Source organism: Gavialis gangeticus, unplaced genomic scaffold (assembly GCF_001723915.1).
Source record: "Gavialis gangeticus isolate Ggan-Ray unplaced genomic scaffold, GavGan_comp1, whole genome shotgun sequence".
NCBI lineage: Eukaryota > Metazoa > Chordata > Crocodylia > Gavialidae > Gavialis > Gavialis gangeticus.
In genome coordinates, this window is record NW_017729032.1 from 171499439 (window position 1) to 171516612 (window position 17174).

At 39.8% G+C, this 17174-nt stretch overlaps 1 protein-coding gene across 1 annotated transcript in view; it reads left to right on the forward strand.

Annotated features, from left to right (window-relative positions):
• Nucleotides 1-17174, forward strand: part of WWC3 (WWC family member 3) — a 244438-nt gene that overhangs the window by 192153 nt on the left and 35111 nt on the right. The window contains exons 12-15 of the mRNA XM_019523856.1: nt 873-1447; nt 11070-11190; nt 13265-13339; nt 17052-17138. Of these exons, the coding sequence (XP_019379401.1) occupies nt 873-1447; nt 11070-11190; nt 13265-13339; nt 17052-17138 (858 nt within the window). The remainder of the gene's footprint in view (nt 1-872; nt 1448-11069; nt 11191-13264; nt 13340-17051; nt 17139-17174) is intronic.

A 17174-nucleotide genomic window follows, 5' to 3' on the forward strand; every position in this document is an offset into this window, starting at 1 on the left:
GGTTCCCCCCCCCCCCCCCACCATGCTTTTTCTCTCTCCAGTACTTTGAGAACAGTGGAAGTAATAGGATTAATGCTGGCATTGTTGCAAGCTCCCATGGGATTTTTCAGTGGAAACTCTGAGTTTGCTGGGGTATCATGCTATGTAAAGTGACTATTTCCTTGTTTCATTGACTGCTCATTTCTCCCAAACGCATTATACTTTAGCCAAAAAAACAGTTATTGAGCTTAGTGCAGGCATTACCAGGTGAAATTTAATGGCCTGTGATATACACATGAGTTCAGATTAAGTGATCCAATGGGTGCTTCTGGCCCTCAGCTTTATGAATTCATCCCACCAGACCTCTCTGGCAATTTTTCCATCAAAACCCATGGAACCCCAGCTGGATTTGAGGAAAGGGTGATAATCCCTCTTTTCCAGTCCTCCTTTTCAGATGTGCTGACCTGTTCTGGCTATCTTTCATACTATTTTAATCACCATTGTGCCTGAGGATAAGGGAGGAAGAGAGGGAGACAAGTCTAACTTGCCAAATAGTATCCATGTATTATGACACTGTGGGCTATGATGCTACAGCAATGTAGCATCCACAGGCAAAAGCTGTAGTGACACGCTCCCTTGTTATAGCGTGTTGCTACAGTGATATAGTGCCCAAAAATAACTGTGTGCAGTGCACACAGTGCAGTATAGTCTATTACTGTGCTGTCTTTTAGTACTTCCAAAAGCAAGTAACAATGGCGCCCTAGCAGCACGTGTAGATGCACCCTGTGTGTATGTAAAATCATCTACCTAATCTGAGTCATTGTATTTGTATCTATGTTGTGTTTTTAGTTGCGTATAAATGGGTCACTTTTCTCTCTCTTGCCTTTTTAAAGTTTGTCTGCAAGCACCCTCACAATGTCCTCCGGCAGCAGTAGGGGATCACTGGCATCTAGCCGAGGATCGCTGGCATCCAGCAGGGGTTCTCTCAGCTCAGTCAGCTTTACGGATATCTATGGCCTTCCACAGTATGACAAATCAGATAATGTCACAGACTTTGGACAGCATCTGCGCTTTGACATAATTCCATTTGAATCTCTCACTAAAGATGTGCAGTACTCTGATTCTGTTGGACATTCTAACTTCAATAAGCAAAGGAGGTCCTTGGATACACCTCAGTCTCTGGCATCCCTATCCTCACGGTCCTCCTTGTCATCACTGTCTCCTCCAAGCTCTCCACTAGATACCCCCTTTCTTTCTGCTTCTCGGGATTCTCCACTGGCTCAGATGTGTGAAGGGTTTGAGGAAATGGCTGGCATAGGAGCCCTAGAAATGCTTAGAGCTCAAGCCTCAGCATTGGGTGATGATGATACACAAGGAACAACTTCATCTCAGACTCCAAGTTACCCTATGGACAGTGAAGGAATGCGAGAAATGGGGCTACAATTTGCAAATATCCAGACTGGTGGAGGTTAGTTTGTTTCCTTATTATTATTTCATGTGGCTGACTTTATAAGGGATAATGAAAAATAAAATAAAAATCTAAGCATGCTAGTACAATAGAGGTTATCTATCCCCCATCAATTTAATTTAAAGCAATTATGTAGTAAATGTTAGCTAGTAAAATAGATTTGCGGTTAAAGGTAAATCAGAAGGATAATTTTTGTGGGTCGTGACTCTTTGATACATTAGAGACGTTTGGTGCATTAGACTTTTGAGGTTCTTTGGGTGAATCTGATATCTTTTATTAGACCAACTTAAGTAGTTGGGGGAAAAAAAATTTTTAGCAAGAAATTTTTCCCCCCCCAGCTACTTAAGCCGGTCTAATAAAAGATATCAGATTCACCTGAAGAACCTTGTCTGCCTATCTCCTTAGACCAACATGGCTACAACCTACGCCCCTTTGATTTTTGATGCATTCAGTTTGGAAATTTACTTCAGTATTATTTCACTAATTTTAGTTTCATTAATAAAAATAGAATGTTTGGTTCTTCTTGGGAAATATACTGAATAAAAACAGTTTTAGGCTGTGCTGGACTCATGTCACTTTTATTTGTATGCCAAACATGCATAATTAATAATAGGAAATTAGATGGACAGAAGATCCTCACTAGAACCTAATGAGAAAAGTAAACACAAGTTGCAGCAGTAACCATCCCTTACCCTTAGTGGATACTCAGCCCTCACAAAAAAGAGAGGACCACTGAAAGAGCTTGTTCTTAGTAGCCACTAATCTGACTGGTTCAAACAAATCATTTTTTTTCCTTTGTATGGTATAAGACAGGCAGGAAGTTGCAAGTTTATAATGCTACTAGCTATTTTAATTTTTAGAAGACATGGTATTTATATCTGCCCTCTGTTACTTTGGCCAGAACTGGGGTGACTCATTATAGGTGCTGTTTAGCACCTGTTCTATTTCTGTGAACTACCATGTATACAACAGTCTAGGAAGAAAACTACTGGACTTACCCAAATCCAAGATGATTCTGAATTTAACATAACTCGCTTCCCATCCCACCAGAACTAGATTTTGTGTGTGGAAAGTTATACATTTGTTACCATTTTCCATGTATAGAATCTGATTGAAGGGCTGTCAAAATTTGTGCCCCCAGTGCTGCGCAGGGGAAAGAAACAACAGAGCAAGCAATGACCGGGGCGGGGTATGGAGGAGGAGGGGGGAGAATAATCTGAGTTATTGAAAATAATATGTTTGAATATTATATTAGAATTGGTGCTATTTGCTTATATTATTATTATTTTGTGGTGGTGGTATTGTAATATTATGTCATTAGTTGCTATGGATGATCCCAAATGTAGAAAAACAGTTTAGGCAGAAAGAACAGACAAGCTTAGACTCTTACTGCACACTTGCAGATTTATGTTGCCATAAGATCCTAGTTTTTGATTTACACTACTTAATGCAAGTTCAGTAGTTTAAAAAATCATTATATAAGTAAAGAGGAGTCTCCCAGTGCTGTACACATCACCAGGATTCTGACCAGGTATTTACTACATCATTAATCAAAAAGGGTATTATCAAGGAGGGGATATGACCAGGCTGTTTAAAGCCAGTTTGAAATGGCTTTTATTTATTTCTTTTTGCTCCCAATCAAATACAGTATGTCCTTCTGGTTTATCAACCTGAAATAGGGTGAAGACCAAAATAGTGTATTGTTTGTATTCTGAACCACAATCACTTCAAGTTGATGAAGTTCCTTGTTATGTTGGTCATTATAATTCTCAAACCAAGCAGGAGCAGGTTGACTTAAACATCCTGAACTGGCAGGATTCATTTGAATTGGCTTAGGATCTCTGGCTGCCCTAGTGACAGTAGGGCTGCTGGTTATGCTTATTGACTGAAACCACTGTTGGTTGGTTTAGGGACTTGTGGGAGTTTAACTGTGTAGATTTCTGAAAATGAAAAAGTTTGTTAGAAATATATAAATACTAAAGATCAACAAAAGATGAACATTTCAAAATGTAACATAACATTTCAAAATTTCAGTATTTATATAATATTTTCTTTCCAATTCCCATTTTGTGTAACCAAACTAGGAGCTGCTATTAAAATACAAAAGGCTTTTGCCCTATTCATACAATATTTGAGGGTTAATTAATCAATACATGATAATGCTGTTCTAGTAAAGCAAATGTATTCAGTATTTATTATATTTAAGCACCTCAACCAAATTTTACACTAATGGCTGAAAGGAACATGAATTTTGGTATGATTTATCAAAACAGCATTATAAAGATATGGCAAAAGAGAATATATCATATAAAATAGAAAACATGCTTGTAATTGATAATTGCCCCTTTTTTGCAATCAGCTAACAGGAGCTTCATTCACATGACTCAAGAAAGGGAAGGAACTGACTTAAAGCATTTTGATCTAAATAGCTTGTTCAGCCCCAGTAGTTTGGTGCAGACTCATTACTTTTCTTAACACAAGGAATACTTCCAGAAGATGTGGCTGTGAGACGTACATCTGCTATGTGAAAACATTGCGAATGCCCATATTACTGTGTTTGGACCAAAATAAGCACAGTTCTGAACAACAGCTTATAGGTTATATGCTTCAGTGAGTGCCATGCAGAGGCTTTTTGTAAAAACACAGATGACAGTTTTAGATCAGAAAACCACATTATGAATTCACCCATTGCAGTAAAGCAAACACATTTCCAATGTACCATATTTTCTCACATATAATATGCTTCATACTATAAGGAACACCTTGTTTTTGAAGGGTAGAATGAAGGGGCAGATCTCCATGAATGGATCTATGATTTTGAAAGAGCTGAAGAATTGAGCAGCTAGCATGCAGCAAATTTGTCTTTAACTTTATTAGTGGAACATGGAGGCTATTTAAAAAGGAGAGATGATCATTAACACCTGTGGAACGAAGAACAATGAGCCATTAAGGGTGGTATCCTGTATGCACCTTAACACTTAAGTGCACTTAAAACACAAGCAGATAGCATGTGTTAAGTGCCCTCTTGGAGTTGCAGAGCCATCTCCTTTCAGGGGAGGGTGATCTCCTATCACAGGGGCGGGCAATTATTTTGGACAGAGGGCGGCTTACTGAGTTTTGGCAAGCCATCGAGGGCTGCATGAAAGGCAGCCCAAGGCAGATTAATTTTCTAAAATTTTTAGGGGCCCTGCGGGCTGGATAGAATGGCCTGGCAGGCCGCATTTTGCCTACCCCTTTCCTAACAGGTACTAACTTGAATAGATTATTACATTCCCATGATTGCAATGGTTTCAAGTGAACATGTGACAGGGCCCTAAGTCAGTTGATTGCTTCAGCTGCCAGAATAGTAATACCACAGGTGCTGCACTATGAAGCAGGAGTCAAAGCAGGATGATTCTATCTGAGGCAGGAAAGTAATTTCCCAGCTTCATACACACAACCCAGTTTTGAGGTAGCTGATTTTTGGGAGGAAAGTTCTGCAGTATAGCAAGGAAATGTAAATGTGAAGGCCTGATATGAATGCTGAAATGGGGAAGGATAAGACGGATAAGGAGAATAAGGATAAGAAGGATTAGGGTGCTGCTTCAGTCTTGCTCTCTACCCCTTCCACGTCAACTTCTATTCCTTCCTTTTATTTAAAAGTTCTGGCAGCAAGTCACTCTGCTTTTGTCACTAGATTGCTTCCCTGTTCTTGCTTCCTGTTCTTCTGTTTTCAGCTCTCCTCTGTGTATAGTATGGAACACTTACACTGGGTATAAAAAAAATCAACAGTGCAAGGCCAAATAGTTACCTTGCTGTTCTTTTGACTTCCCTTTTAATGTTTCAAATTTAGAAGTGAGTTGGGAAAAATGAGGTGGTTGCTACTTTGAACTCTGTAAATACACTGGTTCCGTTAGTTTGTATCGTATATTACAGCTAAACTGATTAATTGTCTCACATTTTCTGGGACAGCCTTGAATTTTGGGGCTGTGTCTTGGTTACCTTAGGGACTCCCCGAGACAGGACATTCATCCTGAGTTTGAAAAATCAGTTCCCGAGGAGCCTGCTGAATTGAAAATATATGCAGCACTCAGATGTACTAATTAGCCTTGCTTCTCAGTAGAGCTAATTGGCCAGGCATAGCACCACCCAAACTCATCTGTTCTCATTAGCTCTGCTTAGAGGCAGAGCTATTTGGACTGGGCACAGTGCTTCTCTAACTGGCTATACTAACCAGGTCCAGAAGTGGTGTATAGACCAGTTCCAATTCTAGAGGTCTGTCGAGCATGTGGGCCTGTTCCTAGATTATGTCCCCCAAAGCTGGTTTGCTTTTACAGCAGTTGCTTTCAAGAAGCAGTTCCAGGTTCCCAGGCTTTGCTGGTCCACATGCTACCTTAATGTTATGAAGTGAACTGATAGCATATCAAACTCACATAACCCCAGCTTGGGGAGCCTCTCCTTTAGAGCTATTTTGTGGGTTTTAAGTAAGTTGGTATGTAGTGTGCTTAGTTGCTGCCACCTAACGGTTTGGTCTCATAATAAAAAGTTGGAAATGAACCATATGTAGTTCTGGCAACGTTCTGAAGTATTTAGTCGAACAAAATGTTTAGTAATTGTGACTCGTGGAAGTGGGAGAAGATGCAAAAGTTGCAATTGAGCCATGGATAGTGCATGCAGTTACAGCCTTACAGGTTCCTGTGTCTGTGATTTCATCTTGACTTGAAACTCTGCTGCTAGTACAGGTTTTGCACTTCTCCTGAAAGCATACTATACATTCTGCTGAAATATGCAATGGTAGAGTGACATGGACAAAAGAAGTCTGAGCCATGACATTCATGCCACTTGTGGAAGATCTAAAAAATTTGGTGGAGAGGAAGAAAACTATCATTTAACTAGAACACTGAATTTTTAAACGTTTGTCTTCTTTTGGGGCTGGATTCTGTTCTGCCCCTGTTAAATATTTAAAGTGCTTAAGTGCAATTCTGTTTCATCTTTCTCGAGTCCCTGTAAAGCTGTTAACAGAAAGGTGGGTGATTCCTCCTTGATATTTTTTTTTTTTTTTGCGACGCTATCTTAAGGATAAGATGGTGATTGTCACAAAAGTAGATGCAATAATGCATTTTTGGGGGATTGTGGTGTGTGGAATATTTAAAAATTAAATGGCCTATATAAAAAATAATTTATCACCGTGTACTTTAATTTTGTATCTTGTTTCTCATGCGGCACAACAGAAAAATTGCTGTAAGTGAACCTAAAATTATTACTTATTTTGCTATATTTGCCTGTCACTCAAGTGTGTGTCTTTTTGCGTGTGTAGTGTTCTGTGTTCTCTGCAACTTGCATGTGAAGAAAAGTGAAGGCGTGCTAATTTTTATTTTGCTTGATATTATGCTATAATATTTAAGCATCAAGGCACACTTAAGTTTTTTTGCTATAACAACTAAACATATTCCTGGCTATTATTAAATTCTTGGAGACCTGTTTTGAAAGCTTTATTACAAAGCTTTGTTTCAGCTTTATTATATCTTGTTAATGCCTAACAACACTGTGGTATGTGAGGATCTCTTTGTGCCTTCACTGTAAGCTTCCTTTTTGAAGTTGCGTTGTTGTTATTAAAATGTGTTTTGTTATGCAACATGTATATCTCTAACCATGGCCTAGATTTTTTTTTTTTTTAAAGTAGCTAATGATTGTGGTTTCTTAGCTTTTGGGCACCTAGATTGAGACACTTTTTTTCAAGTAACTTCTTACAACTTTCTGAAAATTAGGCCTATTTAAGGTAGCTCATGCTGGTCATGCAAACATTGGAGAACCCATATCACTAGTTGCTATTGTAAAATTGTGTTCAATATTTTTTGTCTAGGGACTCAAATCTTACAACGTTGGAGAGAAAAATTAGGCTTGCTTTCTTACTTGTAGTAGAAGCATATACTTTTTTTTCATTGCGAATGAAATTTTACAGCTTGAACAAATTTGAAAAACTAACTCTGATAAAGCCATGATATCTAAAATGAAATGTTAGTTTCTCTTTTCATGTTTATTTTCTTTTCTTTTCAAAAATCTATTTGCCACCTCCCATATTCTTTGGGTTGTGCTATGCTGATATTATCAGGTGTTTCTATGCCTGCAGACATAAAAGCAACATTTCTATAAAGTGTCGCTTTTTTATGACATCACCACGTGGCTTCTTGAGTCTAGTATTTTCGTGTGAACAATTTCCAAAACATGAAGCCCCAAAGGAAAGAGTCTGCAATGTTCTGCTTATGGTTATAGCCCTCACTTTTGTCTCCTGAATCTGCACGAATTGTCTGTGTAACAGCAGGAGACAAAAGGTTTGTGCCTACAGGGAATACTTGTGTTAGTGTAACTTAAGGTGACCTTTCAATTGATATAGTTAAAAGTCTGTCTGAACACTTATTTCAGTCTAAGTCACTTATTTTCATTTTGTTACACCTGTTCCCCTTAAGGCAAAGTAAGAAATGCATTGGTTTAAATATATAAATTCAGATCTTATGCTAGTGCAGCTTTCTTACATAGATGAGTCCATAAAGGAAACAAATAGTATTAAATATCCTGTCTCAGATGATTTTCTCAGGTGACTTCTGATTTTCTCAGTAGCTTTTGCATCTTTGGAATATAATTTCCTTATTTTTCTGCTACACATCACCATGAATTGGCTGGAGCTGAAAAATTGTTGTTTGTTCTGGTGACAGTGAAATGTGCATGATCTCAACTGGACCATTAAGTTGGGAAGTAGTGATCCAAGAGCTTAGTTCTTTCTGTACAATCAAAGACACTGCTGCTGATTTAAAAGGGGCTTGATAGGACATTCTGGTCACTGGCATAAATTTACTAGAAAGATAAAGAAAGCTAGGAATTTAATTGGACTGGGATGAAGTGTTAATATGTCTAGCTTTTCATCGGTGAAGGCAAAAGGTAAAGTTATCTTCTTAGTAATTGGAATGCTAGTTTCAGACCAGATTGCTATTTTCACAATGTCTTATTTTCTTAATTTGCTTTTAACATTTTAATATATCTGAGAATTGCAGTGAGATAGGTTGTCTAGTTAAAAATAAAATTCTGTGTTCAAGTCCCGTGGAAGTGGAAACACAATATAACGATATAGTCCCAACCAAAATGGTTGCCATTGACATTTTAAAAAAGCAGGCTACGCATATGCTGTAACCTGAGGGTTGTTGTGAAGGCATGACATTAAGTAAACACAATGTCCAGTTAACATTGCATTCAGAAAGGCAAGAAGTTCATCCAAGAGCACAGGGTTAAATCCTGCACATCCTTAAAATCAGTGGTGCATAAGTCTGGAATGTAATCAATGCTAACTTTCATGTAAAAGCCAGTCGCAAAGCCAGCCTGTATATGTGCCAAACATCTGCTCTGATGCGTGCTAATTAACATGCGTTGGAGCAGACTCTATTAATTGAGTCTGCTGAAGCATGTTAATTAACATGCTCCAACAGCTCCTCATCATGTCTATTCAGTGTCCCCATGCTTCAGAATGGCAGCAGGGACACTAACTAAAGCTTATTGAACAAGCTTTAGTTCAAGCACGCTGCCATCATTTGGAAGCACAGGACACTGAATAAATGTAGCACTGTGGTCACACTAATTAAAGCACCATCCTGGAGCACATGTAGGATTTCTTGTTGCAGGTTAAGGCACAGTAAAGCATCTCAGTTTGGACAGGAATGGGTATAATTTTCTTCTTATTTTTTTTCTTCTTCTATAGTGCTATCATTTGCTACCTTCCATCTTTGAAACATTTTGACTTGCTCTCCCAGTTTCTCTTTTAAAATCTGCCTTTGAGAGGTGGAGGGGGGTGGGTATTATATTAGTTGTTCTTGCAATAAGGAAACATTTTAATTAAATCAGTTGGATGTCTATGTTGGAGACACTATGGACAATATTTCAAAATGTAAGTTGTTCGACTTTGCAAAACATTGGGCATACAATTTGAGTGCTGTCACTGGTACACGCACATGAGAGGTTTAACCATTGCAATATCTATTTGTGTGCGCAAAACTATATGGAGTATTATTCATCAATTGTCATCACTTCTGTCTGTGATTGATAGTGATTGTTCATATAACTTTTGTGCATGAAGTTGTTCTTAGGAGGGAACCAAGAGAGGTTATGGAATCTCCATTCTTAGAAGTTTTGAAGACACGGTTAGACAAAGCCTTGGCTGGGATGATATAGTTGGGGCTGGTCCTGCTTTGAGCAAGGGGTTGGACTAGATGACCTCCTGAGGTCCATTCCAGCCTTCATTATCTATGATTCAATGGGAAGAGAGAGAATTTACCATATTTGAGCAAATAGAGGATGACCCCTCCCCACTAACTAGATTCTATATGTGGAAAATGAATAAATGTTATAATTTTCCAGATGTAGAATCTAAGTATTGGAAGGTTGTCTTGAATCCCCGGCCCCCACTGCTACAGCAGGAAAAACAGTGGCTGGGGGGAGAGGTCAGGTGGCCCCCTTGCCTTCTGTCTTACTTTTTCCTCAGTCAGCCTCCCTGCCTCCCCCACACCTACATTTCCCATCCCCTGGCACCACACAGTCTCTGCCTCTCCCTCTAGTCTCTGCCTCGTCCCCTTCTTGCTATCACACACTGCCATGGCTACTCTGTCCTACAGCACAGCACTGGAAGCTCAGCCCTTTCCTGCCATGCAGCAGTGTTGACACTCCTAATTGGCTAGGCAGGGGAAGGAGTTTCCATGTACTTCATGTCCAAGAGAGACCCCTGTCCGAGCTGGAGCCCAGCTGCGCCTGACAGTAAAGGGGGAGAGAAGAAGGTGGAAGATTGGTGGGGGGCAGGCAGGAAGCTGCTTTGGGTCAGACTCTGGCCTTGACCTGGGTTCAGGGCCAGAGTCAGAACTAGAACAGCTGCCTGCTCCCCTTTTCTTTGTATGCAAATAGAAGGTCAGGGGCTTTTTTCCCCATGCTGATGGTGGGTTGGGGGTTCATCTTGTATTTGAGTAAATACAGTAATTTCAATTCACTAGTTTCCAACATTTGTTTGAAAAGTCAAAAATTTCACAATGATCATAACAGTGCACCTCAGATTGTTTAAAAAAATTAAGAGGCTATTCTGGTATGATACAAACAATATTTATACTTTTAGAATTAATATTTAAGAACAAAAAAGCCCCACAGAAACACCATCGGTGTCGGATTACTTCTTAAATTGTTATTTTTTAGCCAGTTTAAAAGATTTGTGCTTTATGGAGGTTTCCTATTTATTACTTGTTCATTAAGGGATGGTTAGTTGATAAATACTAAAAATAAAGCTACTAAAGTGGCTATGTGTGTATAGGCTGGGGTTAAAGTAATTTAAGGTTTGCCCCAGTGATAATAGTTCTCTAGAAAAAATAAGGACTGCTACAAATAGAAAATCAGCTTATCCATTCTTTAGGCGCATACTTCCTTTTGAAATTCTCTAACAAAAGAACTCAAACCTACTGTATGTGTTTTTCAAAGGTGAGGTGGTATTCTAAAAATGTGCACCTGTATTTTCATGAACTGTTCTAAATGTAGTTTGAGCGATTTGAATTCACTCTGTATATAGTATTTTATGAGAGAGTTCCTCAATTTGACCTTTCTTTGCTTTTTTCTCTTATAGCTGTAACTCTACGTGAAGACAGTGCTAGAAGGTCGGAGAGGAGAGCCAGGCGAGTTTCAGCATGTCTATCCGATTATTCACTGGCTAGTGACAGTGGCGTGTTTGAAGCTTTAAGCAAAAGGTCAGGTGTATAAATGCATAATAAACTGGAAATATACTTTTTTCTACCAGTCTACAAAAATATCAATTTCTGAAATGGATCAGATCCTGTTGATAATGGATAAATGGTAATTGCTAACATTTAGAAATGTAAAAATATTAGGTTAAATTAAAAACTTTTAGAAAGGAATTGTTTCTACATGCAATTCCACTGTCATTTTCACAAGTATTTGTTACTTCGTTTGTTTTTCATATCCTTATGGACATCCATGAAAATTGTTCCTCCTTTCTCTCCTGAATTACTAGTTTGGCTTCCTTGGCTTTTTATGACTGTTTGTGATTTAGGTGAATCAATATAAAAATGATATTCTGAAAATATACTTTACAGTTTAGGTACTTGAAGGTTTGCAGCAACAATTAAAAGAATAAATAATAGACTTTAACATGGAAACAGTTTAAAACTAAAATGTATTTTAGTTTCTCTTAATTATTTGAGCAAGCTTCACAGTATTTGAACATTTTGTAAAAGAGCAGCTGGAAAAAATAGGCTAAGAGGGTTCTGAGGGGAACATTCTATTAATAATGGAAATTGAGGAAGAATAATTTTAAAGTCTTTTGGGGAAATATCAGGGAAAATATCTAAAATTGATATCCATTGGACTGTGGAGAAGGGGCAGTAGGAGGCCCTTTCCTAATCAATTATCAATTACCAATGTAACATGTAATCCAGGAACGTGGATTAGATGAACTAATAACCTTTTGAATAGCTGGATTCCGATTTTCAGTATTTTGCTTCATGTTGAGCATGAAAACTATTGACAGCTGTAGAGCAAAGCAAAATCTAATATTTCTCCATCAAGTGATTGTCCATTGCATGCTCCACTTTGAGTGCAAGTGAGTTTTGCATATTCAGACTTGGATTTGTGGATAGTATTGCTGGTGCAATTTGCACGTACCTTGACATTTTTGTGTTGTGCAGTGAGAACATAAAAGGTAGAATATGCCTACTGTGTTTTCAGTGTTCAGCCTCTGCTTGGTTTCAGTTGAAGCTTCTTGCTGTCACTTTAAAGACCACAGTAAATCTGTAGCATCTTTAACTTTTCTCTAAATATAGTTTTCCTGTTGGCAACCCTGTTAATTTTTTTATTAAGAAAACAAACCACGCCTGTTCCTCAAACCCATAATGGCCTGGATTGGTGGTTTACAGGCATATATTACAGAGTCTAATTCTGTACTGTTTTCTTTATCTCCATTTCACTGACAGAAATGGGCCCCCAGTGTTTTTTCTACAGAGTACCCTGAGAGTCCTCTCTTTGGCACTGAGGCCATCAGAACAGCCAGAGGATATAGCATGGTCACTCTTGTTAGCCTCCTCATCAGTGTCAGAAGATATCCAGAGCTCAGAACACTTATAGATACTTTGAGAGTAGAGAGGATAGATGATTAATGGGACCCTATTATGGCCTCTTATTCACCTTGGCTACCCAAACTACCTCTAGCTCTATCTTTTCCCAACCAAGAGACACCATGCTCTGCCTGACAGACATTGGAGGTCCTGTTCCAGTTTTTATCCACTCCTCCATAGATGATGTGGTTTCCTTAGGCATCCCTAATGAGATTCCTTTTTCTTTCAACTACCATTACTTAAAATAAGGAATATTTTCTTTCATTTGAAACAGGGTATACCAAGAATAAATATTTTGGATACAGAAATTTCAGTTTTAAGTACTTTAAGCAAGTTACACTTGTTCCTTTATTAGATATAATTTCATGTCAAGTATGTGTTCCTGTTTTACTTTGTGAGTATATAGTTTACAAAATTTAAATAAAGCTGTTAGCCTTTAACATTATTATTTTAGTCATAAGCATTTCATCAGCTGAGAAGAAAAAATTTAAATTGATAGTAATATTTTTAAACTAGCAAGTCGGGCTTTTTGATAGGACTTGCTAAATAGTGGTTTACATGAGCAAGTCACAAAGCAAATTACGTTTTGCATTATGCAGATTCTGTATACGTTTTAATCATAAAATAAAGTGCTGCTATAAATCAGTGTGTGATTTACAGCTGTCATCTTTTATTTTATTTCTTTCTTTAGGAATGAGGATGTTGAAGAACTTGTTTATAGCGATGCTACCGGTAGTGAAGAGCCACAAATACATGTTGGATTTCTGTGAGTAATGACAGCATCTAATTGTCATTAGATCCTGCCTACCAGGATTCTCATCCCCAGCTCTTAACTTTCAGTACACCTTGTCCAAGAACAGCAGTAGAAGGTTGTGAAGTTAAGCCGGGCCCTTTGCTAGATGACGTGGACTATCCCCTGCAGGGTGTATATGCTGCCTCTTTCTCTCTTCCTATTAATTTTCCTTTTGACAATTATTTTTCCTGCTGTGTTTCCAGTGTACTTTTGATTGTTTGCACTGCTTCTTTGAATAAAGAGGTGAGAGGACATCTGTGTTTGAGGCCATCACCTGTGCGATCACAGTAAAGGGTAGACGTTAGGCTTTCCCCCTCATGTTTCCCTTTTACTGTACAGGTCCAGCTGGTGGGTTGGGTGTGCCAGGGGTAGGTCACAGCATACAATGCTTTGGAGGTTCTAGGCAAGTGCTGTTTGTTTGTGAGCAGCTCAGAGAGCCTGTCATAACTTTAAACAGGCACATAAAGCTGCCCAGAGTTTTGCTGCAGCCTCTCTCCAGTCCTCAGAAAGTGTTTCCCCATGGTTTGCAAGTTCTCTTCTGCATCCTGATGAGCACAACACAGAATCTCACTTACTATGTGTCAACATTTTTGTTCAGGTTTCAAATTCATGATGATGCAAAAGAAATTAATGCCTTGTACGGTTATGAATTCTACTCAAGAGTGTAGACCCAAGTAAACTGTAGATAATGCCTCATGTAAAGTAAGGAATATGTTTTCTGAAGTCAGCCCTACACTCGGGTCTTGTACCAGTTAAACTGTCAATATTTGAGTTTCAAAATAATTATTATTTGGCTACTGTGGACAAAGTTTCATAGTTTCTAGGGTCGGAAGGGATCTGAGCAGATCATCTAGTCCGACCCCCTGCCATGGCAGGAAGAGCACTGGGGTCAAATGACCCCAATAAGGTGGTCATCCAGCCTCCTCTTAAAAACCCCCAGGGTGGGAGCCTGCACCACCTCACATGGAAGCTGGTTCCAGACCCTAGCCACCCTGACCATGAAGTAGCGCCTCCTGATGTCCAACTTAAAAGTTATAGCATCACAAATGTACCTTATGTCAGTACAACTTATTCCCCTTCCTTTATGAAAATAGCTTAAAGTACACCTGTTAATTCAAGTTCATCTGCATTTATTGCTTGAATTTCATAGATAATATTGCAAGGATATATTGGTAGCCATGTTGGTCTGAGATGAAAAGAAATGCAAAACTCTAAAACTCTTGGTTAAGAGATGATATTTATTAGACCAACTAAGATAAAGCTGTTGGGGTATATACTGGAGTCCTTTCAAAAGGAGAACTTTTAAAAAAGGGCAGCTATTATGTTCTAACTGTTACTGCGAACAAGCTGAGAGTACTGTGTCCAGTCCACATCTAAAATTACTGTGTCCAGCTTTGCCCCCCCCATAAAGGATTTAGACAAATTGGAGAGATCCCTGTTGCTGAGGGCAATGGAAGTGGTTAGTGGGGGGTAGGACAGATGACTTAAGAGGAGAGGCTGAGGGAAGTGGGCTTATTTAGTCTGGAGAAGAACACTGAGAGGGGATTTAATAGCAGCCTTCAGCTACCTGAAGGCTGGTTCCAAAGAGGATGGAACTAGAGTGTTCTTAGTGGTGGCAGATGACAGAACAAGGACAGTGGTCTCAAGTTGCAGTAGGGAAAGTTTAGGTTAGATATTAAGAACAACTTCCTGACTAGGAGGGTAGTAAATCACTGGAGCCAGGTTACCTAGGGAGTAAGGCTGTGCAAAGCTTCAGTAGCTGATTCGATTTGGAGCAGATGCAGCCAAATCTCCAAATCCAAATCAAATTGGGAGATTCATTAAGAGGTCCGAATCGAACTGGAAGCTTCTGAATTGATTTGGAGTGATTTGGGGCTGTTTTGGAGATTCGGCCATAGGCTATTCAGGTTTCACTCACGTAAAGCAAACCCACTTTATAATATAACAAATAGGGATAGGTTCCCAAGGTGGTGAGGGAGGGAGTGAGGCTGGGACTAGGGAAGGGGCAGGGGGAGGTGTGCCGAGCACCAGAAAGAGCCCAGTGCCCCCAGATCTGGACATGGGATGACAGCAGACTGCTGCTGCAGGCTAGGGCTGGTGGCAGCACTGGGCTGTTCCTGGCACTTAGCACACTCACCCCGAATGCCAGGAAGAATTGGCTTGGTGCCGCCACTGGCCCCAGCCTGCAGCGGCAGCCTGCTGTCATCCGGTACACAGATCCAAGGGTACGCATCCCTGGTGCAGGCCCGGGAACAGCACCCGCCCCCGCCCCTTCCCTAGTCCCAACCTCATTCCTTCCCTCCCTCACCACCTGGGAATGTACCCCTATCTGTTAGGGCTGTCTGAAGCTTTGGTAGCCAATTCAGTGGCCACACCTTCAAATCTGAATTGGCCGAATCAAGTCAGAACAGTGATTCAAATCACTGAATTGAATCACTGTCCCTCAAATCAGCCAAATCCGAATTGAATACTTGCTGCTTTGCATGGACCCATTAGAATCTCCATTGTTGGAGGTTTTTAAGGCCCGGCTAGACAAAGCCTTGGCTGGGACGATCTAGTTGGGGATGGTCTCGCTTTGAGCGGGAGGTTGGACTAGATGACTGTCTGAGGTCCCTTCCAACCCTAATGTTCTATTATTCTAATGATTCAAAACTGTTTAACATTATTTGATCCAGGGGCAAAAGTTGTAGTGGTTTTGTTATATTTGAATCATTGCCACTGCTAAAGGTGACTACAGCATTGAAATGTTTCCATCAAAATGGTATAGGAATGAGTGTCTGTGGCTGGAACAGTTCCTTTTGAAGCAGATCTAAATGCATTTAGCTTGGAAACGTTTCAATTGTTACATATGTCAGCATCATCAGTCTAGCTGATGTAATTTTATAATGTACTTCCTATTACTATGATAGCTGTAATCATTTAGGATGCAAACTTAATTTAACTGTATGTACACAAAAGATCTGTTTGACTGCACACAGAGTACTTTTTTCCTTGCTTTCCCTTCCTTTCCTCTTTCCTTCTTTCTATCCTTCCATCTACTATATTTACCTGATTCCAAGATTACTTCAAATTTAGAACAGCCCCCCATCCCCAAAGAAACTGAATTCGGTATGTAGAAAATTTAAATTTGTTACAATTTTCTATGTATAGAATCTAAGTATTGGAGGTTGTCTGAAATTTATCCCCAACACCACTGCAGTGGGGAAAGTAACACCAGGGAGGCAAGTAGCAGCAGGGGAGCAGGCAGCATGGGAGACAGGAAGCGGGAAAAGTCAGGCAGCCTGACTCCTTTGCTGCCCCTGCTACCTGCTTCTTTGGTTCCTGGTTCCCACCCCCACGGTGCTGCACAAACTGGCATCTGCCCTCCACCCACTTGCTCCCCTGCTTGGCTCCACCCACTTGCTTCCCCCTGCCCTGCCACCATTTACCCTCAATTGTGGCTATAGTTCCAACACTGCTTTGACTTGGGTCATGGAGCACATGGTGATACCAGGCCCCAGGGTAGCTTGGGATCAGTTATGGGGCCACACCTACTGTGTGCCCTGGGCTGGAGCCAAGACAAGGCTCCAGCCCAAGGCATTTTGGATGGTGGAAAAAACCTTGTCTTGGATTTGAGTAAATGCAGTAAATTTGTCCAGCTAAATAATGAAGTGTGGGTAACTTAATTGAGCCATTTGTTTTCCAGGCATGATAGTGAAAGTGAGTGTCTTCTAGTCCATGTGTTACAGCTGAAGAATTTTACTGGTCTTGTTGTGAAAGAAGGCTGCAAAATGTAAGCTCATATTGCACCACAGGCATGATTATTGCT